The 22,693-nt window shown below is 43.8% G+C and overlaps 1 protein-coding gene across 1 annotated transcript in view; it reads right to left on the reverse strand.

The window, feature by feature from the left end:
• FUBP3 (far upstream element binding protein 3) overlaps positions 1–22,693 on the reverse strand; it is a 1,726,332-nt gene that overhangs the window by 1,189,564 nt on the left and 514,075 nt on the right. Inside the window, exon 6 of the mRNA XM_044058146.1 lies at positions 2,773–2,830. Within this exon, the coding sequence (XP_043914081.1) occupies positions 2,773–2,830 (58 nt within the window). The remainder of the gene's footprint in view (positions 1–2,772; positions 2,831–22,693) is intronic.

Here is a 22,693-nt window from a genome sequence, read left to right on the forward strand (position 1 = left end):
GTCCTTGGGTTCTTCATCAAGCTCAAGAGACATCCAGAGGAGGCTGGTCAGTAACAGAGTTGATGTGTGCCATTCTGACTTTTTTCTTAAGTGGCATCTCAATGCCAGGGCAGGTGGATTCAGAGGACATGGTACCCTGAGCTAATAATTTTAGATACTGGTTCTCCAAGTAAATGGAATGGCTCAATAGACAAGATTCTTAGGGACAAGCAACCAACAGATCACACACTGAGTGTGGACATGCGCAGCACCCAAACAAAAAAGGTACTGCTCGTGCCTACATTTGTAGGGAATCTTCCTTCTAAACTCAACTTTTTCCCTCCTGGATGACTTGCAAAAAGTTAAAACCAAATAAAAAAGAGGAAGGAAGAGACCCCAACAGGGCTGTTATTTTTAGCAGACTCATTAGCTGAACCAACTTGGTGAATGTCTTGTAGAAAGAATTCAGGGTAGCGTTCAGACTGGCAGCAAAGAAGTTTTGAAGATCAAGTGCTTGAACGTCACACATACCTTACACCTTGGATGTATGGCATATATCTGACTACAGCTAGTGGAAGGTGTAAAGGCTTTGGTATGCTGCCTGGGCGCTCTGTTATCCTTGACAGGATATCTCTGTTGTAAAGAATACTGCCAACAATGATAATGGAGGACATCTGCTAACGCAGACAGGCCCATGAAGGCTCTATATACGAGAACTACTCCTGAGTATTTGCCCCCAAAGGAAACATTCCATAGACATAAAGCAGAAGAAAGGGTGTCCCTTTGTGACAGAGACAGAAGGGAAATGGTCAACAAAACAACTCACTGGACTTCGATTCTGGAATACCATAATACTCCTCCAAGGGTGGGGGAGACTCCAGACATTAATTCTAATTCTGGTTTCTTGGAGTTAAGGAAACTCATGTACCTATGTGCCAACCGGAAAAGTAGTTGTGAAAAAAACGGGATGTGGAACAGACTAAGACTCAGCTTAACCTATGCTAAGGCAAGCTAGTGCTCACCATTTACTTCAGTGATTTAGAAAGTACCCTGGGGACCTTGGGTCAAGGACTGATGACCAACACATCCACACTGTCATTGGGAGCATCACAGTAAACAAACAGAATGTCACCTCCACCTTTTCTAATAACCAGCATGAGCCTTCACAACAGTCTGATGCCTGGGATGACATGTTAACAGCTGAAAAAGCAGCATCCCGTGAAGCGGTCATACAAAGAGACATTTGCTGAAACACACTCAAAGTTGGGGAATGCAAAAGCACCTTAAAGAGTTTGGAATTCTGAAAATTATGGCATCTGGATGGTCCTTATTCTCCTAACACTTTTCTGCAATCTTGGGCTAAGATCTTCAGTTCCTAGATGTCTTTTGTACATTTTTTCCTACTCATTCATAAAATGCTCAGGCAGCCTCTTGCTTTTTGGTTGGTAGGTAAGTGAGTTATAGGGATAGTAGGCTGGGGTGAGGAGGAGGACAAGTTTTGCTGAGTCAAAGTTGCTCCCCCATTCAGGCCTTAGCCCTGGGTGCCTCTAGGGCTTCCCTTTCAGTTTTACCCTTTTTTTTTTCCCTTTTTTTTTTTTACTGCAGTGCCATCTCCTCCCTTTAAGATGGCCTGACCTTTGAACCAAAGTGGCTGCCCTTGAGGCTCCCATACATAAACAGATATCAAGTACTTCAATACAAAAACATGGGGTGCCCTCAAACACAAAGGAATATTACTTTTGTTACACAAAGGGATATCACTTTCACCCTTGGTAATCAAGATAAGTGCACAGACACCCACTGAGAGACATCCACACAAACAGAAGACTTGAGATTTTTATCCTGGAAGGATATGCTATCATCTGAATACGGGGCAATCTCCTGAGGAACAAAGCCAGAGGCCACAGAACAATCTGCAGACGTCAAGGACACACAGTGAAAAAAGTACTCCCCTGGGCCCAAGTAACTCAAACCTAGGGAATGATTTAGCTTCTCTATCTCTTTTTTTTTTTTTTTTTTGAGGGGTATCTGCAGTTGGCTTGGCTGACTTCATAGCCTGGGTCAAAGCAGGCAGCCATCTTTAGTTCAAATACTTAGTTTTTTTGCTCACTATCACATAACGATCAAGCCCTGTCCACACAGGAGACCACCCTGCCTACCATCTGATCATGGAATACCCAAGTTCCTCCTGAGACCACTGAGAAATCAACCTCAGAATGAAAAACAAGGACCCAATTTGTTCTGCCAGATGATGACACTGGAGTCAGCTGTCCTGTATTAGCAGTCTGAGAATGCTGTGTGGGGGAGAATCAGTGACAGTGCTTAGGGACAAAGAACTCAGGCTTGTAAAGAAAAGGCACCACCTCATGATTAGCCAGAATAGCACCAAGACACCAAAGCTTCAACTGTTTTATAAAAACACCCAATACCAGAAAGCAATAGATAAGGAATCAGCGAGAAAAACCCTTTGTACCTCCACCAAACACAAGGTTTAAGTTATGTGAGCACACGGCTGAAATGAGCAGGTATTCTGGTTAGATGGGGCCAGCATGCAATTGGAACAGACTTGTGCTGGCTTGGGCAGGGGCATCAGAGTGCATCCCAGAGAATTAAAACCCAGAATGCATTTCTACACGTGCTACCAGAAGGAGCACAGCACTTTACAACCTCAAGATACAATTTTACGAAAGCTTTTTTAAGAGAACGGCTGTTAAACCCTGCTTTACCACAAAAATGCTGTAACATTAACAAAACAGTTCAACTACCCAGCAGTATGAAAAGCACTGCACTTACTCGATATTTTCCAAGCTTCCAGTCAGCGTACATGGTCGATCAGGCAATCCTCCACTGTCTGTTGATGAAAGAAAAGTAATGCATTAAAAATACTTAGATCCTCAGAATGAAATAATGATCTCAAGAGATCAACGTCAACATGCAATCATACTCGTACAGCACTTGATAAATGTAAAAGGCCACACAAAATGTACCACAATACCAAATTTAAGTCTGCATATTTTTCTAAAAAGACTTTTCACTCAATCATAGAATAAATTAACAGCCTGCAAACTACTATAGCAGTTGTGCAATGCATTATGATTTCGACTACATAATACTATCAAAACCAGAGGCTCAAACACCAATGGAGCATTTTTAAGTTTGTGGGACAAAATGGGGACATACCAGGAGAAAGAAGACCAAGAAAAAGGCAGGCCAAAGAGATCAGAAGAGGTAAGTGGAACAAGAAATCATGAATAAAGACATAGTAGCTAAAGAAAGTACAGTTGTGTACACTTACCATAAATGTAGATGTTTGAGTGTATTCACGGTTGCTATAACATTTGGGTTATCTGCCTGCAGGTATCTCTCAGCTGGCCAGAATACCAGAGTCTTCGGATTTCTGCGTCGGATGCTGTCTCTTCTTCCATGACGTCTGGTCGTCAGGGGTAAAAAACATGCAGCTGACACCATTACATCAGTTTTTCTTGCCCAAGATGTCAGGTGCCCCCACAATGGGAAGCAATTATATGTTATGGTACACCCCATCAAAAAGCAAATGCACCAGAAAAAATAAATATACCAAACAAGAAGGAAAGGTAGCGTCAAGTGAAGTCAGGGGGCTAGAGGGAAGGCAACCAGGACTGCAACAGTGAATACACTCGAACATCAACATTTATGGTAAGTGTACACAACTGTACTATGATCTTCGTGTTTCACTGTTGCAGTCATCACAATTGGGTAGATTCACAAAGCTAAGGAAGGGAAGTTAAAGAACATTAGGGCCAGCTATTAAGCCCTGCAAGACTGCAGTGGCAAAACCAGCTCTGGATTTAGAAAAAATAGGTATGTGGTAATGCTTGGTGAAGGTATGTACAGAGATCCAGGAAGCAACTTCTAGGATATCCCTGCTAGGGACTCCTCTGAGAAAAGCCGCAGAGGTAGATGCAGCCCTGGTGAAATGTGATCTTATCCCCTTGTGGGGTTATGTTTTCCATGGTGTTTGTAGCAGAAATTAATGCAATGGACTATCCATTTGGAAATGGTTTGCTTTGAAATGGCCTTCCCCTCTGCCCCTGAAGCAAAGCCAACTAGCAGCTGTTCAGATTTTCTGAGAGGCTTAGTCCTGTCCAAATAAAACCTAAGTTGTCTGTGCACATCCAGAGAGTGCAGTATTCGTTCCCCTTTGTTTTGTAGATTAGGGAAACAATTAGGCAAATGAATGGACTGACTTAGGGCCACACTAGACACCACCTTGGGCATAAAGGAAAGATTGGTCCTGAGGGAAACCCTGTCCACATGGAAAATAATGAAGGGTTCCACTGCCATAAGGGCCTGTAAATCAAACACTCTTCTTGCTGAAGTGATGGCTAGAAGGAAGACCGTTTTCCAAGAAAGGAATTTCAACTCTGCTGTTGCAGCTGGCTCAAAGGGGGAAGAGTGAGCTTTTCCAATACAAAGTTAATGTCCCAGGCTGTGGCCCCTCTAAGGAATTGTTTTAGCAGGTGGTGAGAGAAGAGGGGTGGGTCAGTATTATAATGTGCTGAAATGGCAGAGGCATGAATTTTAATTGACGAGAAGGATAGGTCCTTGTGGAGCATTTCTGTTAAGTACTAAAGAATACAAGGTAAGCTGGGCACAGCTGGGCCCACCCCCTGAGCCTGGCTCCAGGAACATTATCTTCCACTTTTCAGCATAGGGTTTTCTAGTACTAGGCCTCCTTGCCTCAAGAATGACATCCAGCACCTGCTTACTGAGGGATGCTAAAGGAGAGCTCAAGGAATTAGCCAGGCTGCAAGGTTCAGGGTTTGAAGCTGAGGGTGCAGAATCTGGACCGCCTGCTGGGACAACAGGGAAGGGGGTCTGAGGCAGGTGTCATGGTTGCAGCAGTGTCATACTGCGCAAGAGGGTGTACCAGTGTTGGCGTGGCCAGTCTGGTGAAATCAGTATTGTCCTTGGCTTGTCCTGTTTGATCTTTAGTAGAACCTTCGAGACGAGGGGGAGAGGGGAAAGACAAACTGATAGGCTTTCCCAGGTAAAGGACAGGGCATCCACTTTCCAAGCTTGACTGTGGGGAGTTCTTGTGCAGAATTTGTCCAATTGGTAGTTCTGAGGGGAGGCAAACAGGTCTACCTCTGGAGTCCCCCATTTGTTCCTCAAGAGGTTGAATATTTTTGGTTTTAGTTTCCATTCGTGTGGGTCCATGATATTTCTGCTTAAAGTCGTCTGCCAGTGAATTTAGTTTGCCTGGCAGGAATTGAGCTTGTAGGTGTACTTGGAAGCTCAAGAATGTGTTCCATAGAGCCATGGCTAGTCTGCGGAGAGGGTACTAGTGGGTTCCTCCCTGCTTGCTTATGTACCACATAACTGTGGTGTTGTCTGTCTTTACCAATAATCGTCCTGGAAGAATACAGTCTTTGAAGGCTGTCAGAGCATTCTGTACAGCTAACATTTCTTTTTGATTTATATGCAGGTGCATCTGTCTCAGGTTCCATTTGCCCTGAATGCACTTGCCCTGCCATGTGAGCCCCCCATGCATAGTCTGATGCGTCTGTTGTTAGGGTTTGGGCGGCAGGGGGTAGAGTGGAAGGGAGCCCCTTGTTGTAATAGCAGGCCTCTGTCCACCAAAGGAACTCTGTCTTCATACAAGGAATGATAGAAATCATTGATTCCAGGTCCTGAGAATGTTGACACAATAGGCTTTTTAGACACCATTGGAGTTTCCTCATATGCAGTCTTGCATAAGGAATTAGTAGAATGCAAGAGGCCATGAACCCCAAGGCTTGCAGTATTTTCCTTGCAGATAGCTGGGGTTTTGTGGCCAGTAGGTTGTCAAATAAACCTGTTTCTCTGGAGTGAGGAATGCCATCTGGGAAGTTGTTTTCAAGCTTGCTTCCAGGAATACAATCGGTTGGCAGGGTACTAGGTGAGATTTCTTTTCGTTTATGTTGTACCCCAGTGAGGTTAGAAGTTTCTTTACGAATGCCAGGTGTTGTAAAACAGCAAGTCCTGGCTTTCTGCCTGAATCAGACAATCGTCCAAGTATGGGTAAATTTGAATATTTTTCAGCCTGCAAAACGCAATGGCTGGAGCTAGAGACTTTGTGAATACCCTGGCTGCAGTAGATAAGCCAAAGGGAAGTGCAGAGAAAGTAAGGTTGTGTACCTACCATAAATGTAGATGTTAGAGTTTATTCACTGTTGCAGTCATTACTTTTGGGTTATCCTGCTGGCAGGCTACCCTCAGTCGGCCAGAATTCCAAACTCTAGGTTCGGCGTCGGTTGCTGTCGCCTCTTCCTTGACGTCAGTGCGCCAGGGGTATAAAAGATGCAGCTGATGCCATTTTCTTCCGTTTTTCTTGCTCCAGATGTCAGGTGCCCCAAATTGGTAGGCTGAAAATTTTGCCAATAAAAATGCATGCACAAAAATAACATTTCCTTTATCTACAAGTAAATACACTAAATAGGTTGCATAGGATAGAGAAGTGCAGATAAGTCCCAGCAAAGAGTAGGGGGATGGTGGGTGGGTAACCTGGACTGCAACAGTGAATACACTCGAACATCTACATTTATGGTAGGTAAACAACTGTACTATGTTCGTGTTTCACTGTTGCAGTCATTACTCTTGGGTTGAATCCCAAAGCTGAGGATGGGTGGCTGGGCTAAATAGGATTAGGAGAGGCTATGAGGCCCTGCAGAACTGCAGTGGCAAAGCCTGCTCTGGACTTAGAGTAAAGAGGTAAGTGGTAGTGTTTTGTGAAAGTGTGCACTGAACTCCAAGTTGCAGCCTCTAAGATATCTTTGGTTGGTACTCCTCTGAGGAAGGCTGCTGAAGTGGCTGCTGCTCTGGTGGAATGAGGCCTACTGCCCTTAGGTGCAGATTTGCCATGTTGAAAATTGCAAAAACGGATGCAGTGGCCTATCCATTTTGAAATAGTCTGTTTTGAGATGGCCTTTCCTTGTGATCCTGCAGCATATGACACTAAAAGTTGCTCAGTCTTTCTGAAAGCTTTAGTTCTGTCCAAGTAGAAGCGTAACTGCCTGTGTATGTCCAAAGAACGCAGAATTTTCTCACCCTTGTTCTGTGGATTTGGATAAAAGGTAGGCAAGTGAATGGTTTGGTTGAGGGCCACACTGGATACCACCTTAGGCATAAATGTAGGGTTTGTCCTCAGAGAAACCCTGTCTGGATGAAAAATGATAAAACGTTCCACATTCATGAGTGCTTGTAACTCCGAGACTCGCCTTGCAGAGGTTATTGCTAGGAGTATAGCTGTTTTCCAGGATAAGAATTTTAGACCTGCTGTTGATGCTGGCTCAAAAGGAGGTAGTGTGAATTTTTCCAAAACATAATTGAGGTCCCAGGCCAGAGTTGGAGCTCTCCTTGGAGGCCTAATGTTTTTGGCCCCTCTGAGGTACTGCCTAATTAAAGGATGAGAAAAGATAGGTGGTTCCATATTGTAATGGGCTGATATGGCAGAGGCATGAATCTTAATCGATGAGAAAGAAAGGCCTTTGTTCAGCACCTCAGTTAGGCATTGTAAAATCTGAGGGATATCTGGTACAGACGTGTCAATGCCTTGTTCCTGGTTCCAAGCACAGAATCTCTTCCATTTTTCTGCATAAGATTTTCTGGTACTGGGCCTCCTGGCCTCTAAGATAACATCCATAACAGCTTTTGAAAGAGGATTGTTTTGAATGGCTGCATTATCCGCCATGCTGCCAGATTTAAGGTCCTGAGTTGGCTGTGCAGGATCTGATTGTTTTGTTGGGTCAGCAAGTTGAGAAGTTTGAGGCAATACCCATGCTGGACCTTGAGACAAGCTCTTTAGGACTGGGTACCAGTGCTGGCGTGGCCAGTCTGGTGTAATCAGTATCATTTTTGGCTTCTCTTGTCTGACCTTTAGGAGTACCCTGGGAAGGAGAGGCAGTGGAGGAAAGGCATATACTGTTAGATTTTTTACAGCTGAAGGATAGGGCGTCCACTTTCCATGCTTGCTTGTGATAAATCCTTGTGCAAAATCTCTGCAATTGGCATTTGTGAGGGGAGGCAAATAGATCTATGTCTGGGCATCCCCATTTCCTTATTATCATGCTGAAGACTTGTGGATCCAGTTTCCATTTGTGGGGATCCATGAGGTTTCTGCTTAGTTCGTCTACCAGAGTATTTGTTTTTCCTGGCAGGAATTGTGCTTGCAGGTGAACTTGAAAAGCCAATGCTGTGTCCCATAAGGTCATTGCTTGACTGCAGAGGGGTTAGGAATATGTACCTCCCTACTTGTTTATGTACCACATGACCGTAGTATTGTCTGTCTTTATCAGTAGCTGTCCTGGACGAAGTAGGTCCTTGAAAGCTGTCAGGGCATTTTGAACAGGTAGCATCTCTTTTTGATTGATGTGAAGATGCATCTGGTTTGCAGGCCATGTGCCATGAAGACATTTTCCTGCCATATGGGCTCCCCAGGCATAATCTGATGCATCCATTGTCAGTGTCTGTCTGTCTGTGAGTAAACTGAATGGCAGACCCTTGTTGTGGTGACAGGCTTCTGCCCACCATCGAAACTCCTGTTGTAGGCAGGGAATGAGTGCAATTACTGTCTCCAGGCTGTGGCAATGCTGAGTCCAAACACTTTTTAGATACCATTGTAGTTTCCTCATATGCAGTTTGCCATATGGAATTAGTAGAATGCAGGATGCCATGAAACCCAAGGCCTGCAGGATTTTCCTTGCAGATAGGTGGGTTTTTGTTGCCAATTTCTTGAAGTAAGAAGTCAATTGCTTTTGTTTGTCTGGCGTGAGATAAGCCATCTGGGCAGTTGTATTTAAGCTTGCACCCAGGAATATTATCTCTTGAGAGGGCACTAGTTTTGATTTCTTTTTGTTTACTGTGTACCCTAAGCCAGTGAGTAATCTTTTTACAAACGCCAGATGCTTTAGAAGAATGTCTTTGTTCTCTGCTTGAATTAGGCAGTCGTCCAAGTAGGGATATATTTGAATTCCTCTTTGTCTGCAAAACGCAATCACTGGTGCCAGGCATTTTGTGAAGACCCTGGGCGCAGTAGATAAGCCAAAGGGCAGTGCAGAGAATTGGTAATGCATTGAGCCAGCTATGAATCTGAGGTACCTTCTGCAAGATTGTCTGACTGGGACATGCAGGTATGCCTCTTTTAGGTCCAAAGTTATGAGCCAAGCCTTCTTACCCAGCATGGGCAGTAGCTGCTGTAGAGTCAACATCTTGAATTTTGGAACTTCCAGAAACGTATTTAGTATAGACAGGTCCAGTATTGGTCTCCAGGTTCTGTCCTTTCTGGGTACTAGGAAAAGTCTGGAGTAAAATCCTTGTCCCTGCTCTTGTTGTGGTACTTGCTGAATGGCCCTCATGTCCATGAGGGCTGTAATTTGTTTTTGAGCCTCTGCCCATTGATTGTGTGGCAGGTCCGGCATACCTTTTGACCTAATGGAACCTGTAGCCTTGGGACACTATGTTCAAGACCCATTTGTCTTGAGTAACCATTTGCCAGTTTGATGAAAAAAGTGCTAGTTTTCCCCCTAAGGGGGCTGCCAAAAGAAAAGTGCTTGGATCTGGCAGAGGAAAGTCATTGGGACTGTTTCCTGTAAGGTTGTGATTTGTCTTCTCTGCTTTTTGGAGGTAGGAGCACCCCATTGTTTAGGCCTGTATGAGCCTTGGGGCTGAGATCTGCCTCTGGGACGCCTATATCTGCCTCTTTGTGGTCTGTCTGACACTGGAAAGGACCAATTTTTAGAAGGCTAGTTCCTGCTAAACCTGGGTGGCTGTACCTGTAAGAAAGCCTTGACTGTCTGCATGGATTTTGCTTTATCCTCCATTTTTTTCAATACCTCTTCTGCTTTAGTACCAAACAAAGTATCATGCTGTAATGGTACATCTAATAATTTTGCTTTAACATGATCAGGCAGATTATGTTCCTTTAACCAAGCATGCCTTCTAATAACAGAACCTGTAACAGCGGCCCTGCAAGAGGCCTCCAGTGAATCATAACCACATTGTAAAGTATGCTTTCCCACTTGTTCAGCTGCATGCAATAAATCCTGCAATTCCTTGTTCTCTGAACATTCAGTATTTGTCAACAATTTCTGTTTAAGCAATGACATTAAATATTGCTGATATTTAAGCATATGAAACTGACAATTTAAAGCCCTTATAGCCAAGGTAGCAGAAGTGTAGACTTTTTTCCCCATCTGTCTAGAGCCCTAGAGTCCCTATCAGGGGGGACAGGGTTTTTTGCAGTGGAAGCGTTAACCCCTTTGGGACCCTGAGATATAGTTTCTGGGTCAGCAGCGGGATTTTTATATAGGAATTTATGAGAATCCGGAACCCTGTAATATCTGTCTGGCTTAGCAGGTGCAGGGGGTAGAGAGTCAGGGGACAGGCCGGACTCTGAAAATACATTTCAATGTCTAAAACAGGTGGAATAGAAAGGGGTCTGCGCTGAGGAAGCAGCAGAAAGTCTCTGAGCCTTTTCTTAGATTCAGAATAATCTTGGCTCTCCCAGTGGAAATGCTCCCTCATGGTATATGCAGGGTTTCCCCCAAAAGAATAATCCTCAGGAGGAGAGGCTGATGGAATGGATTCTTCGGCATCAGAATCCTCATAGGGAAGCATGGAGTAATCCTGTTCAGAAGAGGAATCAGAGGAAATAGAAACCTGATCAGAAGAATCATACTCTGTCTCTTGCCTAGGCCTCTTATCAGGAGGGGGATGGGAGCCCCTGATCAAAGTAATTAGGTCTTCAGCCATTTTGAGCATCTGTTTTTTAGGCATGGAAGTTTGAGTAGGAGAATGCTGTATTTGTTTCTTTGTCTTTAGAGCTGCTTTAGTCTTTGTCTTTGAAGCTGAAGATGGCTTTATATATAGTTGTGTAGGTCTGAAGACACTCTCAGAAGTCGATGCCTGCTCAGCGGCTCCGGACCCATCTGAGGGAATGATTTCCGAGTGTCCAATACCTTGAGTATCCAGAGGCCCAGTCGGCTCCACGTGGGAGTCGGAAGCAGCCTGTGGCTCTGAGGTAGCGGGTGCCAGGGGCTGCGAAAGCGCTTCGCTGAGAACCGGTGACTGGCCTAGCAGAGGCCTCGTCGGTTTTGGACCTCGGATGCCTATCCTTTTCCTTGTCCTTGCGTTTTTTGTAACCTGTGGTTGTCGGCTGTTCCAACGGCATTATATAATTAAAGCTTCGGCCAAAGTAATGAAATGCAAAATCAAACCGACGTTTAATAGTGTGTTGGTTAAATCTAGCACAAAACCGACAGCTAGCAACGTTGTGATCAGGGCCTAGGCAAGGAATACAGTAAGAGTAAAAATCCTTGAGGTATTTGCTTCCCACAAGAAATACAACTGTTAACTTTTTCTGACATCGGTCTGGAGCAAGAAAAAAAGTTTCCCCAATGGGGTACTTAGTTTTAATTAAGACTTTAGTTCTGAAATTCGGATTTGAAAATCTCAGGTGTCGGCCAACCGGCACTTGCGAACTGCTTTTGCTTCGGGCACCGCGCGGCACGAAAGACTGAAGAAATTGGCGTCGGCTGCATCTTTTATACCCCTGGCACACTAATGTCAGGGAAGAGGCGACAGCAACCGACGTCGGACCTAGACTTTGGAATTCTGGCTGACTGAGGGTAGCCTACCAGCAGCATAACCCAAGAGTAATTGACGGCAACAGTGAAACACGATGAACATCTGACAGTGCATGGAGCCTGCCCTGAAGCGTAGGCATTTCCTGCAAGATTCCCTTATTGGGATGTGCAGGTAAGCTTCCTTTAAGTCTAAGGTTGCCAGCCAGGCATCCTTGGCTAACATAGGAAGAAGCGGTTGAAGAGTTAGCATTGTGAATTTTGGAACTACCAGAAAGGTACTGAGAATAGAGAAGAGAGGTCCAGGATAGGACACCAGGAGTTGTCTTTTTCTGGGTACCAGAAAAGTCTTGAATAAAAACCTTGTCCCCTTCGTTCTGTTGGGACAGGATGAACAGCCCTGATACTGAGAAGAGAGAGAACCTGCTGTTGGGCCTCCACCCACTGATTTGGGGGTAGGTCTGACCAACCACTCGGGGTTGGTAGCGTGTGGAAGTGGAATCTGTTTCCTTGGGGAAACTGTGTTCAAAACCCATTTGTCCTGGGTAATGAGTTCCCAGTTTTTTGCATGCAGGGCGAGCTTTCCTCCTAAGGGAGCAGATAGTTGAGCAGGGCTTGGAAGGGTTAAGGTCAAGTCATTGTGAAATTTTACCGTGGGGCAGGGGGGCTTACTACTCCCTGCTTTGGAAGTGGGAGCCCCACACTGCTTAGGTCTGCATATAGCCTGAGACTGCAGCCTAGGTGGTCTGCTGTTTTCTGGGTTTGGACTGAGAAGGCCTGGAAAGGACCAGTTCTTTGAAGGCCAATGCATACTGAATCTGCGAGGTTGTACTTGTAGGAAATCTTTAACAGTTTGCATAGATTTAGCTTTTTCCTCCATCCTTTTGAAGACTTCTGCTTTGTTGCCAAAAAGGCAGTCCTGGTTTAGGGGAGCATCCCGTAATTTCGCTTTAACATGATCTGGCAAGTTTTGTTCCTTAAGCCAAGCGTGCCTTCTAAGTGCAGACCCAGTTGCAGAAGCCCTGCAAGATGCTTCTAAAGCGACAAAACCACATTACAAAGTATGTTTACCAACTTGTTCTGCCGAATGCATTAAATCTTGTAATTCTTTGTGTTCAGCACAGTCGGGAATCATCATCATTTTCTGTTTAAGCAGTCCTATAACATGCTGCTGATACTTTAACATATGAAACTGGCAATTTAAAGCCCTAATTCCCAAAGTAGCAGAAGTGTATACCTTCTTACCCCCAATCTGTCTAATGCTCTAGAATCTGTATCAGAAGGGGCAGGATTTTTGGCAGCAGTGGCCTTAATGCCTTTAGGTCCTTGGGAAATGGTCTCTGGATCCACAGAAGGATTCTTGAAGAGGAACTTGTGAGAGTCAGGTACTCTGTAGAACCTGTCAGGTTTTCTGGGAGCTGGAGGTAAAATGTCTGGGGTAAGGCTAGATTCCAAGAAAGCATCTACAATGTCCAGACCAGGAGGGATAGCTAAAGGCGTGTATTGAGACAAGAGTAGGAACTCTCTAAGTTTCTTTCTGAACTCAGAGTAATCCTGGCTTTTCCAGCGGAAATGCTCCCTAGGAGTATGCAAGGTTTCACCGAAAGAAAGATCTTCTAGAGGGGAGGCAGAGGGAATGGAATCCTCTGCATTAGAATCCTCATAAGTAGAGAAGGGCAAATCCTGGTAATCAAAAGGAGCAGAAATATCAGATTTCTGGTAAGAAGAATCAGAAAGAAATTCAGTTCTAGGTCTCTTAGCGGGGGAAGGCTGGCTTCCCCTAATTAAGATAATAAGGTCTTCAGCCATTCTATGCATTTGTTTTTGAGGCCTATGGGCCAGAGCATGCGGTTTTGTTGTCTGTTTTCTAGGCATTGTGCGAGTTTTAGGCCTGAGAGATTCAGAACTTCTGGATGGAAACAAAGGGGTCGGTTTTATATGAATACACCCTCAGAAACTGGTGCCTGCACAGCGGCTCCGGACACATTCAAGGTAGAGACATCCGCAGGTTCCATAGTCGAAAAAGCATCTCGTGGCATACCGGACTCCGAATGGGTCTCAGTAGAGGCCTGCGAATCTGAAGTAGCGGGTATCAGGGGCTGCAAAAGCGCCTCATTAAGTACCAGCGGACTGGCGACTAGCTTAACGGAAGCGTCATCGGCAGTTTTGGACCTATGCGGTCTTGTCTGTCTTTATCCTTAAGTTTCTTCGTAAGATCGTTAGTCGGATGGCTTGACGAAGCCATGTCGGAGTACTGAGATCGAACATGAAAATAATTAGCTGCAAAAATAGCCCGACAAATAGTTTGGGGGTTGAACAAGGCACAAAACAGACAGCGAGGGACATCTTGGTCTGGGACTAAACAGGGGATGCAGTACAAATGAAAATCTCTATGAGGTATTTGCTTTCCACAGGTAAGACAATTGTCAACTTTTACAGACATGGCTGGAGCAAGAAAAAGGATCCCCAATGGGGTACTTATCTTTTTTTGAAGACTTTGGGTCTGAAACTCAAAAACGAAAATTTCAGGAGTCGGCCGACTGGCACTTGCGAACTGCTTCTGCTTCAGACACCGCACGGCAAGAAAGACTGATGGAACAGCGTTGGCTGCATGTTTTATACCCCTGACAACTTGATGTTATGGAAGAAGAGAGAGCATCCGACACAGAAATCCGAAGACTCTGGTTTTCAGGCCGGCTGAGGGCTACGTGTAGGCAGACAATCCAAATGTGATGACTGCAACAGTGAAACACGAAGAAAATCAGGATAGTAGAGACTAGAAAGACTGAGGCAATTGGCCAGGAAGGTAATAAGTTTAGGTCAATAAAACATATTTGAGAAGAGCAACAGGCCACGGGCAGGAGTAATGCGAGCAGAACAGCCTGCAGAACAGCGGTATGAGAGGTGAGCAAGAAGTCACGGATTAAAAAACAAGAGTTTTAACTCAGGGATTCCACTGCAGGACATACGGGAGGCTTCAGCAAATTATTTGAAACCTAAACGGCAGTTATGTGGCAACAGGAAAGAGCAAAAGCAAACTAGAGAGAGAGATGCAAGGAAAACCAATGGCCAGGAAGAATGCAGACAAGAGACAGTACTTATATGTGAAAATGTGGACTAAAGGTGTGCATGTAATTGGGACGGCCGAAAAGGAAAACAGCAGAAGGAAGGAAAAAGATGAGGATAAGGAGGGAAGTCAGAAAGAATGGAAGACAAGTCAAGGGTGGATCAAGTGGTAGGAAAGAAGTAAAGTGGTTAGGAGAATAACAGTTGACAGAAGGAAGCAGAGCCACAGACAGGAGTTAACACAAAGTGATCAGCAGAAAGCAAGCAAGCAATAGAAGAGTGCCTAGCTAGTTAAGAGATTAAGGGTAGCAGATAATTACAAGGATTAGCAGTACAATAAGTCCAAAGAAATAGTAGATAAAACACAAGGGAACAGGACAGTCCTAAGCTAGAAGGTGCAGAGCTGTGATAACGGTATAGAACATAGTGTAGAAGTACTAGGAGAGAGGAAGGAAGACTATGTTAACTCATTAACCTCAAGTAACTTCTCATGCCGCCACTGTGCTTAACACAGAGTGCGTCATGAGAAGATACTAATTGCAAGGTGTCACCCATGAGTGCCTTCCACAAGTGTGAGAAACTGTACTCAAGATTTGTAGCTGAGCTTAATGTAACACACGCTGAAATCGTACCTGAATGTGTAAATTACCTTATACAGTTACGATTCAGCGCGTTTTTACATTAAGATTACATTGAAGTTCTTGTACAAAATCATGTTTAAAAGTTCTTGATAAAGCACATGGTGGCAGCCAGATTCTTGCAATCCAAGCCACCACCTGTGTCACACCTCCACCCCAACATTATTTTCTTTCGTTTCCCCAAATAGATAGAGGGTCCAGCAGCAGGTATTTCCTTTTTTTCTTCAAATATTTGGAGATTTTACCTGCTACTGGATTCCTCTATTTTGGGGGGAGCTCACTGGCTGCACAGATTGCCAGAGCTGCAAGGAGTTTCCCGGTTCAGTTTCTCCCTAGCATCCAAGGTAAAAATGTGCTTTTTCACTTGCAATGTACAGCAGCTAGGCGAATGCAACTTTTTTTTTTAGATGACATTGCTATTGCTAGTACGGTTACTGCAAATACTGCTTCCTCTAGTACACATTTTGTAAGACCCACCTGACAATTCAATGTCCCTCTGTGTTTCCCAATTCTCTTCCTTTAGCCGTGCTTGTAAGCCTGTGTGAAATTTAATTGACACTTTTGTTACAAGGTAGACCACTGGTGTGATTTTTGCTATACGGACAGAGAAAAATGTTTATGTTTTGTACACAGCACCAGGTTTGGAGTTGTTTTTATTTGTGGTTTGTGACGCTTTGTCTGCAATCATAGTCTTGGTTTTTGGATTCCCACTTTGATTTCATTCATTCCACACTATTTAGCCCTACTTACTTCGGATAGTACAGTTCAAGGCCCCTTTTTAGTGGACCAGCATTCACGGTATTGGTTTTCGGCTTTCCCAGCTGAAGGTCAGGTTTGCTACGATTGGACCTTTTTGTTGTCCCCTGGTGCTGATTGGGCACCTTTCTCACTGCTGTTGTATTCGTGCCCATCCAGGGACTTGTTCTGACAAAAAGAATTCTCATGGCAGTGAGAAAACATACCTTAGCGAAAAAGTAACTGTTATTGTTTGCTTGGTGAGCTTTTCCAGTGGCACCTAAACCTTGTGTATACTGAACTGTACCATCTGAATTTTGTTCAAAATTTAAAAAAAAATCATTGAAACCTTGGTGAATTCTAATAAGACTTTAGGCAGTTTGACTACAGATCTTCACTGAGGAAAAATGTGCAATGATTGACCATCACCTGCTTAGCCTGCACAATAAATATCCACAATAGTGAACGAGACAGTCATCCCAGTGAGATTACCAAAACATAACACACCCTTGACGAAACTCAGATATTTAGTTAAAGAAAATTGGCCCCGAGCTGCATGGGCCAGAATACTGTCCTCTTATTTAATCATGGACTCACCGATGATATACATGGTCCTGCAGGATATTATATTATATTATATTCAGCTCTACTTTTTAGTGGACCCGCATTCACGGTATTGGTTTTCGAGTTTCCCAGCTGAAGGTCAGGTTTGCTACGACTGGACCTTTTTGATGTCTCCTGGTGCTGATTGGGCACCTTTCTCACTGTAGTTGTATTCGTATCTCTAACCTGCGTAGTTTTAGTAGGCAGCACATTTCTTATTACATTTTATTTATTCCCTTGCACGGACCTCGTACCTTGTTTTATTCCCTTTTCTCAGTGTATTTGGCAGCAGGTATTTTACATGCCTATTTACGGGCATTTTGAAACCAGCCAAACTTTACCCCATTAGCCTGACCTTCTTATCACAGATGATTTAGTGGGCTCGTATTCCCTGTATAACTTTTCAGCTGAAGGTCAAGTTTGTTGCAATTGGACCTTTGTGTGTCTACCCTGTTGCCGATTGGTCAACTTTCCTTGGAACCCCTCCACTAGCTAGAACTTTTTTTATATCGACTGAATATCTTTAATTTAATTATCTTGTATGGTTTTTGACAGGCACTTTGTTTTTGACACTATTACAGCAAAAAGAGACATGTCCAGTAATGACAATGTTGCTTCATTAAAAATGAAGTTTTTAGAATTCACAATAATTCTGTCTTACTGATTCCACTTTATTATTATAACGTGGCATGAATGTTTTAACACTTCAATATCAAGTGCTGGAAAACAATATGCAGAATATTTACTGTGCTAATAAAAAAAAAATGTTCATTCTATCAACGTTTTAAGTTTACATCAACAACATTTCAAAACTGCTCGTATTTTGGAAACTTTGTGCCCCCATTTTATGTGGCTCTGTCCAGAGTTACAGCCTTAAGAGGTTCAGAGGTATGGTTACTATACGTCATAAATTCTTGTAAATCCTATGATATATATATATATATATATATATATATATATATATATATATATATATATATATATATAGAAAATCACAATCTCCACTATTTGACTGCTAGAAAACATCCTCCTGAGACCATCTGCTGTCAATCTTTTTTTTTTCACAAGAGCTGACATCCTCTGTGAAGAAAACGGAGGTCTACATATATAGAAACTGAAAGTCTAAATTAAATAGATGTTTTATCAGAATTCTATCTCCTGTTCAATATCGCAACCCTAGTTGCTTTATTTAACTCGCAGTGACTCAGTTTTATGCTATACTGTTTGTTGCTCACTTGATAATTTCTTTCAGACAATGTTCAGTTTTGGCAATTATGGTGCTATATCATCTCTTTTTCAGGTGGAGTTCTCAGCAATATTGATTTCAAATTATATCTATACAGCTGAAATGCTTGTTTTACTTTCTTACACGTATTATATGCTAATCAACACTAGAGCCTAACGGACATAGCCAGAAAAACAAAATAACTAGAAATCTACTATCCACCCCCACTAAATTCACAAATCTCTGGTACTACTGTGCACTATGTCCGATAAAGCAGAAGACATGGTGTGAGACTATTCAACACAGTACTAATGAAAGAGGACAATGCATCACAGGTGGCTTATGCATTTACAGGGCCTTTCTAAAGCCTGTTCAGCATCCAGCTAATAATGCAGTGCAAAACTCTATCCCCATCCTTAAAGTGAATTTAAAGTTCCTAGTACTATTATGGACAAGACAAAGTGAAGTAGAGGACACACACATGAAAAAAAAAAACAAATAAGGTAATATGAGATAGGAGCTAGAAACTCACAGTTGAGTTTGTAAGTTTTAGGGGGGAGAGCAGGGACAAATATGTTTACGATATTTTTTAAAGTGAATTTAAAGTTCCTAAAGGAGTCTAAGATGCAAATATGTGAGAGGAGGGTATTCCAGAGTTTTCAATATAAAGAGAGTATGGGCTTTTGCCAGCTCTTTTATTTGGTCTGTATACTTCTAAGAGTTGCTTGTTAGTGGAACGGAGACTACAGGATGGGTTGTAAGTTGTATGACCGGCTTTAGAGCTGGGCAACTTTCAGGAATTTTTTACATTTCGCTGTTTCTTCCTTGCATTTTCAGTTCTCTGCTTTGCCTTTGGCTTCTCTACTGCCCCAAGGGTATGCACCATATGCCTTGCTCCTGCTCCTTTTGCAGGAAGACAGGTGTTTAGATTTTCCCTATCTGGACAATCTGCTCATTCTAGCTTATTCCCCAGATGCTCTGCTTCAGGATCTCCGATTTACTATTTACCTGTTACAGTGTCTGGAGTTTACCATAAACTTCCAGAAATAATCTCTGATGCCTTCTCAGCATCATGTTTTCCTTGGCTGCCGGATTCAGACCATCCCCGTGTTGGCATTGGTGCTTAACCCCCAAGGCCCTCTCTCTCACTCCCTTATTCCAGTCTCTTCTTCCGATGGCTTCAGTCACAGCCAGGGAATTTCTCGGAGTCCTCAGGTTTATGGCTTCAACCATTCCCATGCTCCCAGTAGCCAGACTCCACATGAGAAAGATTCAGTGGTACCTCAATTTACTATGGCTCCAACATTGCCATCTACTGAACTTCCCGGTAACTTTACTTCTTTCCCTGTCTCAAGTTTGAGCTTCAGTGCTGCATTCATCAACTTTCTCTCAACCCAGGGCTTTCTTTCCAAGCTCCAGTCGCAACTCCAGGGCTCTTTACAGATGCCTCAGACAGGGAATGGAGCCTCCTTTGGCTCTTTCAAGGTTCAGGGTCTCTGGCCATCAGAGGTCAGAAAACATCAAAATAAAGGAAAAGTACAGTTGTGTACACTTACCATAAATGTAGATGTTTGAGTGTATTCACTGTTGCAGCCATTACATTTGGGGTTATCTGCTTGCAGGTAGCCCTCAGCCGGCCTGATTATCAAAGTTTTGGGTCCTGCATTGGTTGCTGTCTCCTTCAATGACATCAGGTAATCAGGGGTATAAAGCATGCAGCCGACGCCATTGCATCAGTTTTCTTGCCCCAGATGTCAGGTGCCCCCATAATGGGAAGCAATTATATACAAGGTTACACCTCTAACTATAAGGAAATACACCAGAAAACTTACAGTAAACCAGAAGAGAGTTATAGCAAATAGAAATCAGGGGCTGGTGGGAGAGTAACCAGGACTGCAACAGTGAATACACTCGAACATCTACATTTATGGTAAGTGTACACAACTGTACTATGTTCTTCGTGTTTCACTGTTGCAGTCATTACATTTGGGTAGCTTCCCAAAGCTAAAGAAGGGAAGAGGCAATTAGAGAGCATTAGGACCAGCTATTAGGCCCTGCAAGACTACAGTGGCAAAACCAGCTCTGGATTTAGAGAAAAAAGACAACTGGTAATGCTTGGTGAAGGTATGAACAGAACTCCAGGTAGCAGCTTCTAGGATGTCCTTGGTAGGAACACCTTTGAGAAAGGCTGTTTAAGTACATGCAGCCCTGGTGGAATGTGATCTTATCCACTGTGGGGTAGGCATTCCATGGTGTTTATAGCAGAAATGAATGCAATTGGCCTATCCATTTAGAAATGGTTTGCTTTGAAATGGCCTTCCCCTCTGCCCCTGCAGCAAAGGCAACTAGCAGCTGTTCATTTTTTCTGAGAGGCTTAGTCCTGTCCAAGTAAAATCAAAGTTGTCTGTGCACGTCCAAAGAGCGCAGTATTCGTTCTCCTTTGTTCTGTGGATTAGAAAAGAAGGTTGGCAAATGAATGGACAGATTTAAGGGCCACACTGGATACCACCTTGGGCATAAAGGAAGGATTGGTCCTGAGGGACACCCTGTCAGCATGGAAGATGATGAAAGGCTCCACTGCTATGAGGGCCTGTAATTAAGACACTCTTCTTGCTGAAGTGATGGCTAGAAGGAAGGCTGTTTTCTAAGAAAGGAATTTCAACTCTGCAGTTGCAGCTGGCTCAAAGGGAGGTAGAGTGAACTTTTCCAACAAAAGCTAAGGTCCCAAGCTGGAGTAGGGGCTCTCCTGGGTGGTCTTAAATTTTTGGCCCCTCTGAGGAATGGCTTCAACAGTGCATGAGAGAAGAGTGGTGGCGCCGTATTAAAATGTGCTGAAATGGCAGAGGCATAAATTTTAATAGAAGAGAAGGAAAGGCCCTTGTGAAGCATCTCTGTTAAGTATTGAATAATATGAGGTAAACTGGGCACTGCTGTGCCCATCCCCTGAGTTTGGCTCCAGGAACAGAATCTTTTCCACTTTTCAGCATAGGATTTTCTAGTACTAGGCCTCCTTGCCTCCAGAATGACATCCAGCACCTGCTTACTGAGGGATTGGTAATGGAGAGCTCGGGTAATTAAACAGGCTGTAAGGTTCAGGGTTTGAAGCTGGGGGTGCAGAAACTGGCCCTCCTGATGGGACAGCAGGGAAGGGGTCTGAGGCAGGTGGTATGGTTCCAGCAGTGACACTGCGCAAGAGGGGGTAACATTAGTGTTGGCGTGGCCAGTCTGCTGCAATGACTATTGTCCTTGGTTTGTCCTGTTTGACCTTTAGTAGAACTTTGGAGAGGAGAGGCAGAGGGGGAAATGCATAAACTGAGAGGTTTTCCCAGGTGAAGGACAGGGCATCCACTTTCCAAGCTTGTCTGTGGGGAGTCCTTGTGCAGAATTTGTCCAATTGGTAGTTATAAGAGGAGGCAAACAGGTCCATCTCTGGACTCCCCCATTTGTTTCTCAACATGTTTAATATCTGGTTCCAGTTTCCACACGTGTGGGTCCATGAGATTTCTGCTTAGGTCGTCCTGCCAGTGTGTTTAGCTTGCCTGGCAGAAATTGAGCCTGTAGGTGCACTTGGTAGCTCAAGGCGAGAGCCATGGCTAGTCTGCAGAGGGGGTAAGAGTGGGTTCCCCCCTGCTTGTGTATGTACCACATAACAGTGGTGTTTGTTTTTACCAATAATTGTCCTGAAGGATGTGGTCCTTGAAGGCTGTCAGAGCATTCTGCACAGCTAGCATTTCTTTATGATTGATATGCAGGTCCATTTGACTCTGGTTCCATTTGCCCTGAATGCACTGCCCTGCCAAGTGAGCCCCACATGCATAGTGTGATGCGTCTGTTGTTAGGGTTTGGGCGGCACGGGGTAGAGTGAATGGCAGACCCTTGTTGAGGTAGCAGGCCTCTGCCCACCAAAAGAATTCCATCTTTATAGAAGGGATGATAGGAATCACTGATTCCAGGCCCTAAGAAAGATGACACCATAGGCTTTTTAGATACCATTTTAGTTTCCTCATATGCAGTCTTGCATATGGAATTAGTGCAAGAGGCCATGAACCCCAGAGCTTGCAGTATTTTCCTTGCAGTTAACTGGGTCTTTGTGGCCAGTAATTTGAAGTAGGCTGTCAGATAAACTTGTTTCTCTGGAGTGAGGTAGGCCATCTGGGATGTTGTGTTCAAGCTTGCTCCCACAAATGCAATTCGTTGGCAGGGTACTAGATGCAATTTCTTTTTGTTTATGGTGTACCCCAGTGAGGTTAGCAGTTTCTTTACAAATGCCAGATGATTTAATAGTATGGCCTGGCTTTCTGCCTGAATTAGACAATCATCCAGGTATGGGTATATTTGAATATTTCTTGGCCTGCAAAATGCAATGACTGAAGCTAGGCATTTTTGTGAATACCCTGGGCGTAATAGATAAGCCAAAGGGCAGTGCAAAGAACTGATAGTGCATGTAGCCTGCTCTAAAGCGTAAGTATTTTCTGTAAGAATCCCTTAATGGGATGTGCAGGTAAACTTCCTTTAAATCCAATGTTGCCAACCAGGCATTTTTGCCTAGCATGGGAAGCAGCTGGTGAAAGTTGCATTTTGAATTTTGGAATTACCAAAAAGGTGTTTAGGACAGATAGGTCCAGGATAGGATGCCAGGTGTTGCCTTTTCTGGGTACCAGGAAAAGTCTGGAGTAGAAACCTTTTTCCACATTCTTCTGCTGGGACTGGTTGAATAGCCCTGATACTTAGAAGAGAGAGAACCTGCTGTAAAGCCTCTGCCCACTGATTTGGGGGTAGGTCTGGCCAACCTTTTGGGGTTAAGTAAGGTGTGGAAGTGGAATCTGTATGCTTGGGAAACTATATTT

The sequence above is a fragment of the Protopterus annectens genome, chromosome 16.part0 (assembly GCF_019279795.1).
Source record: "Protopterus annectens isolate FY-2018-M chromosome 16.part0, PAN1.0, whole genome shotgun sequence".
NCBI lineage: Eukaryota > Metazoa > Chordata > Ceratodontiformes > Protopteridae > Protopterus > Protopterus annectens.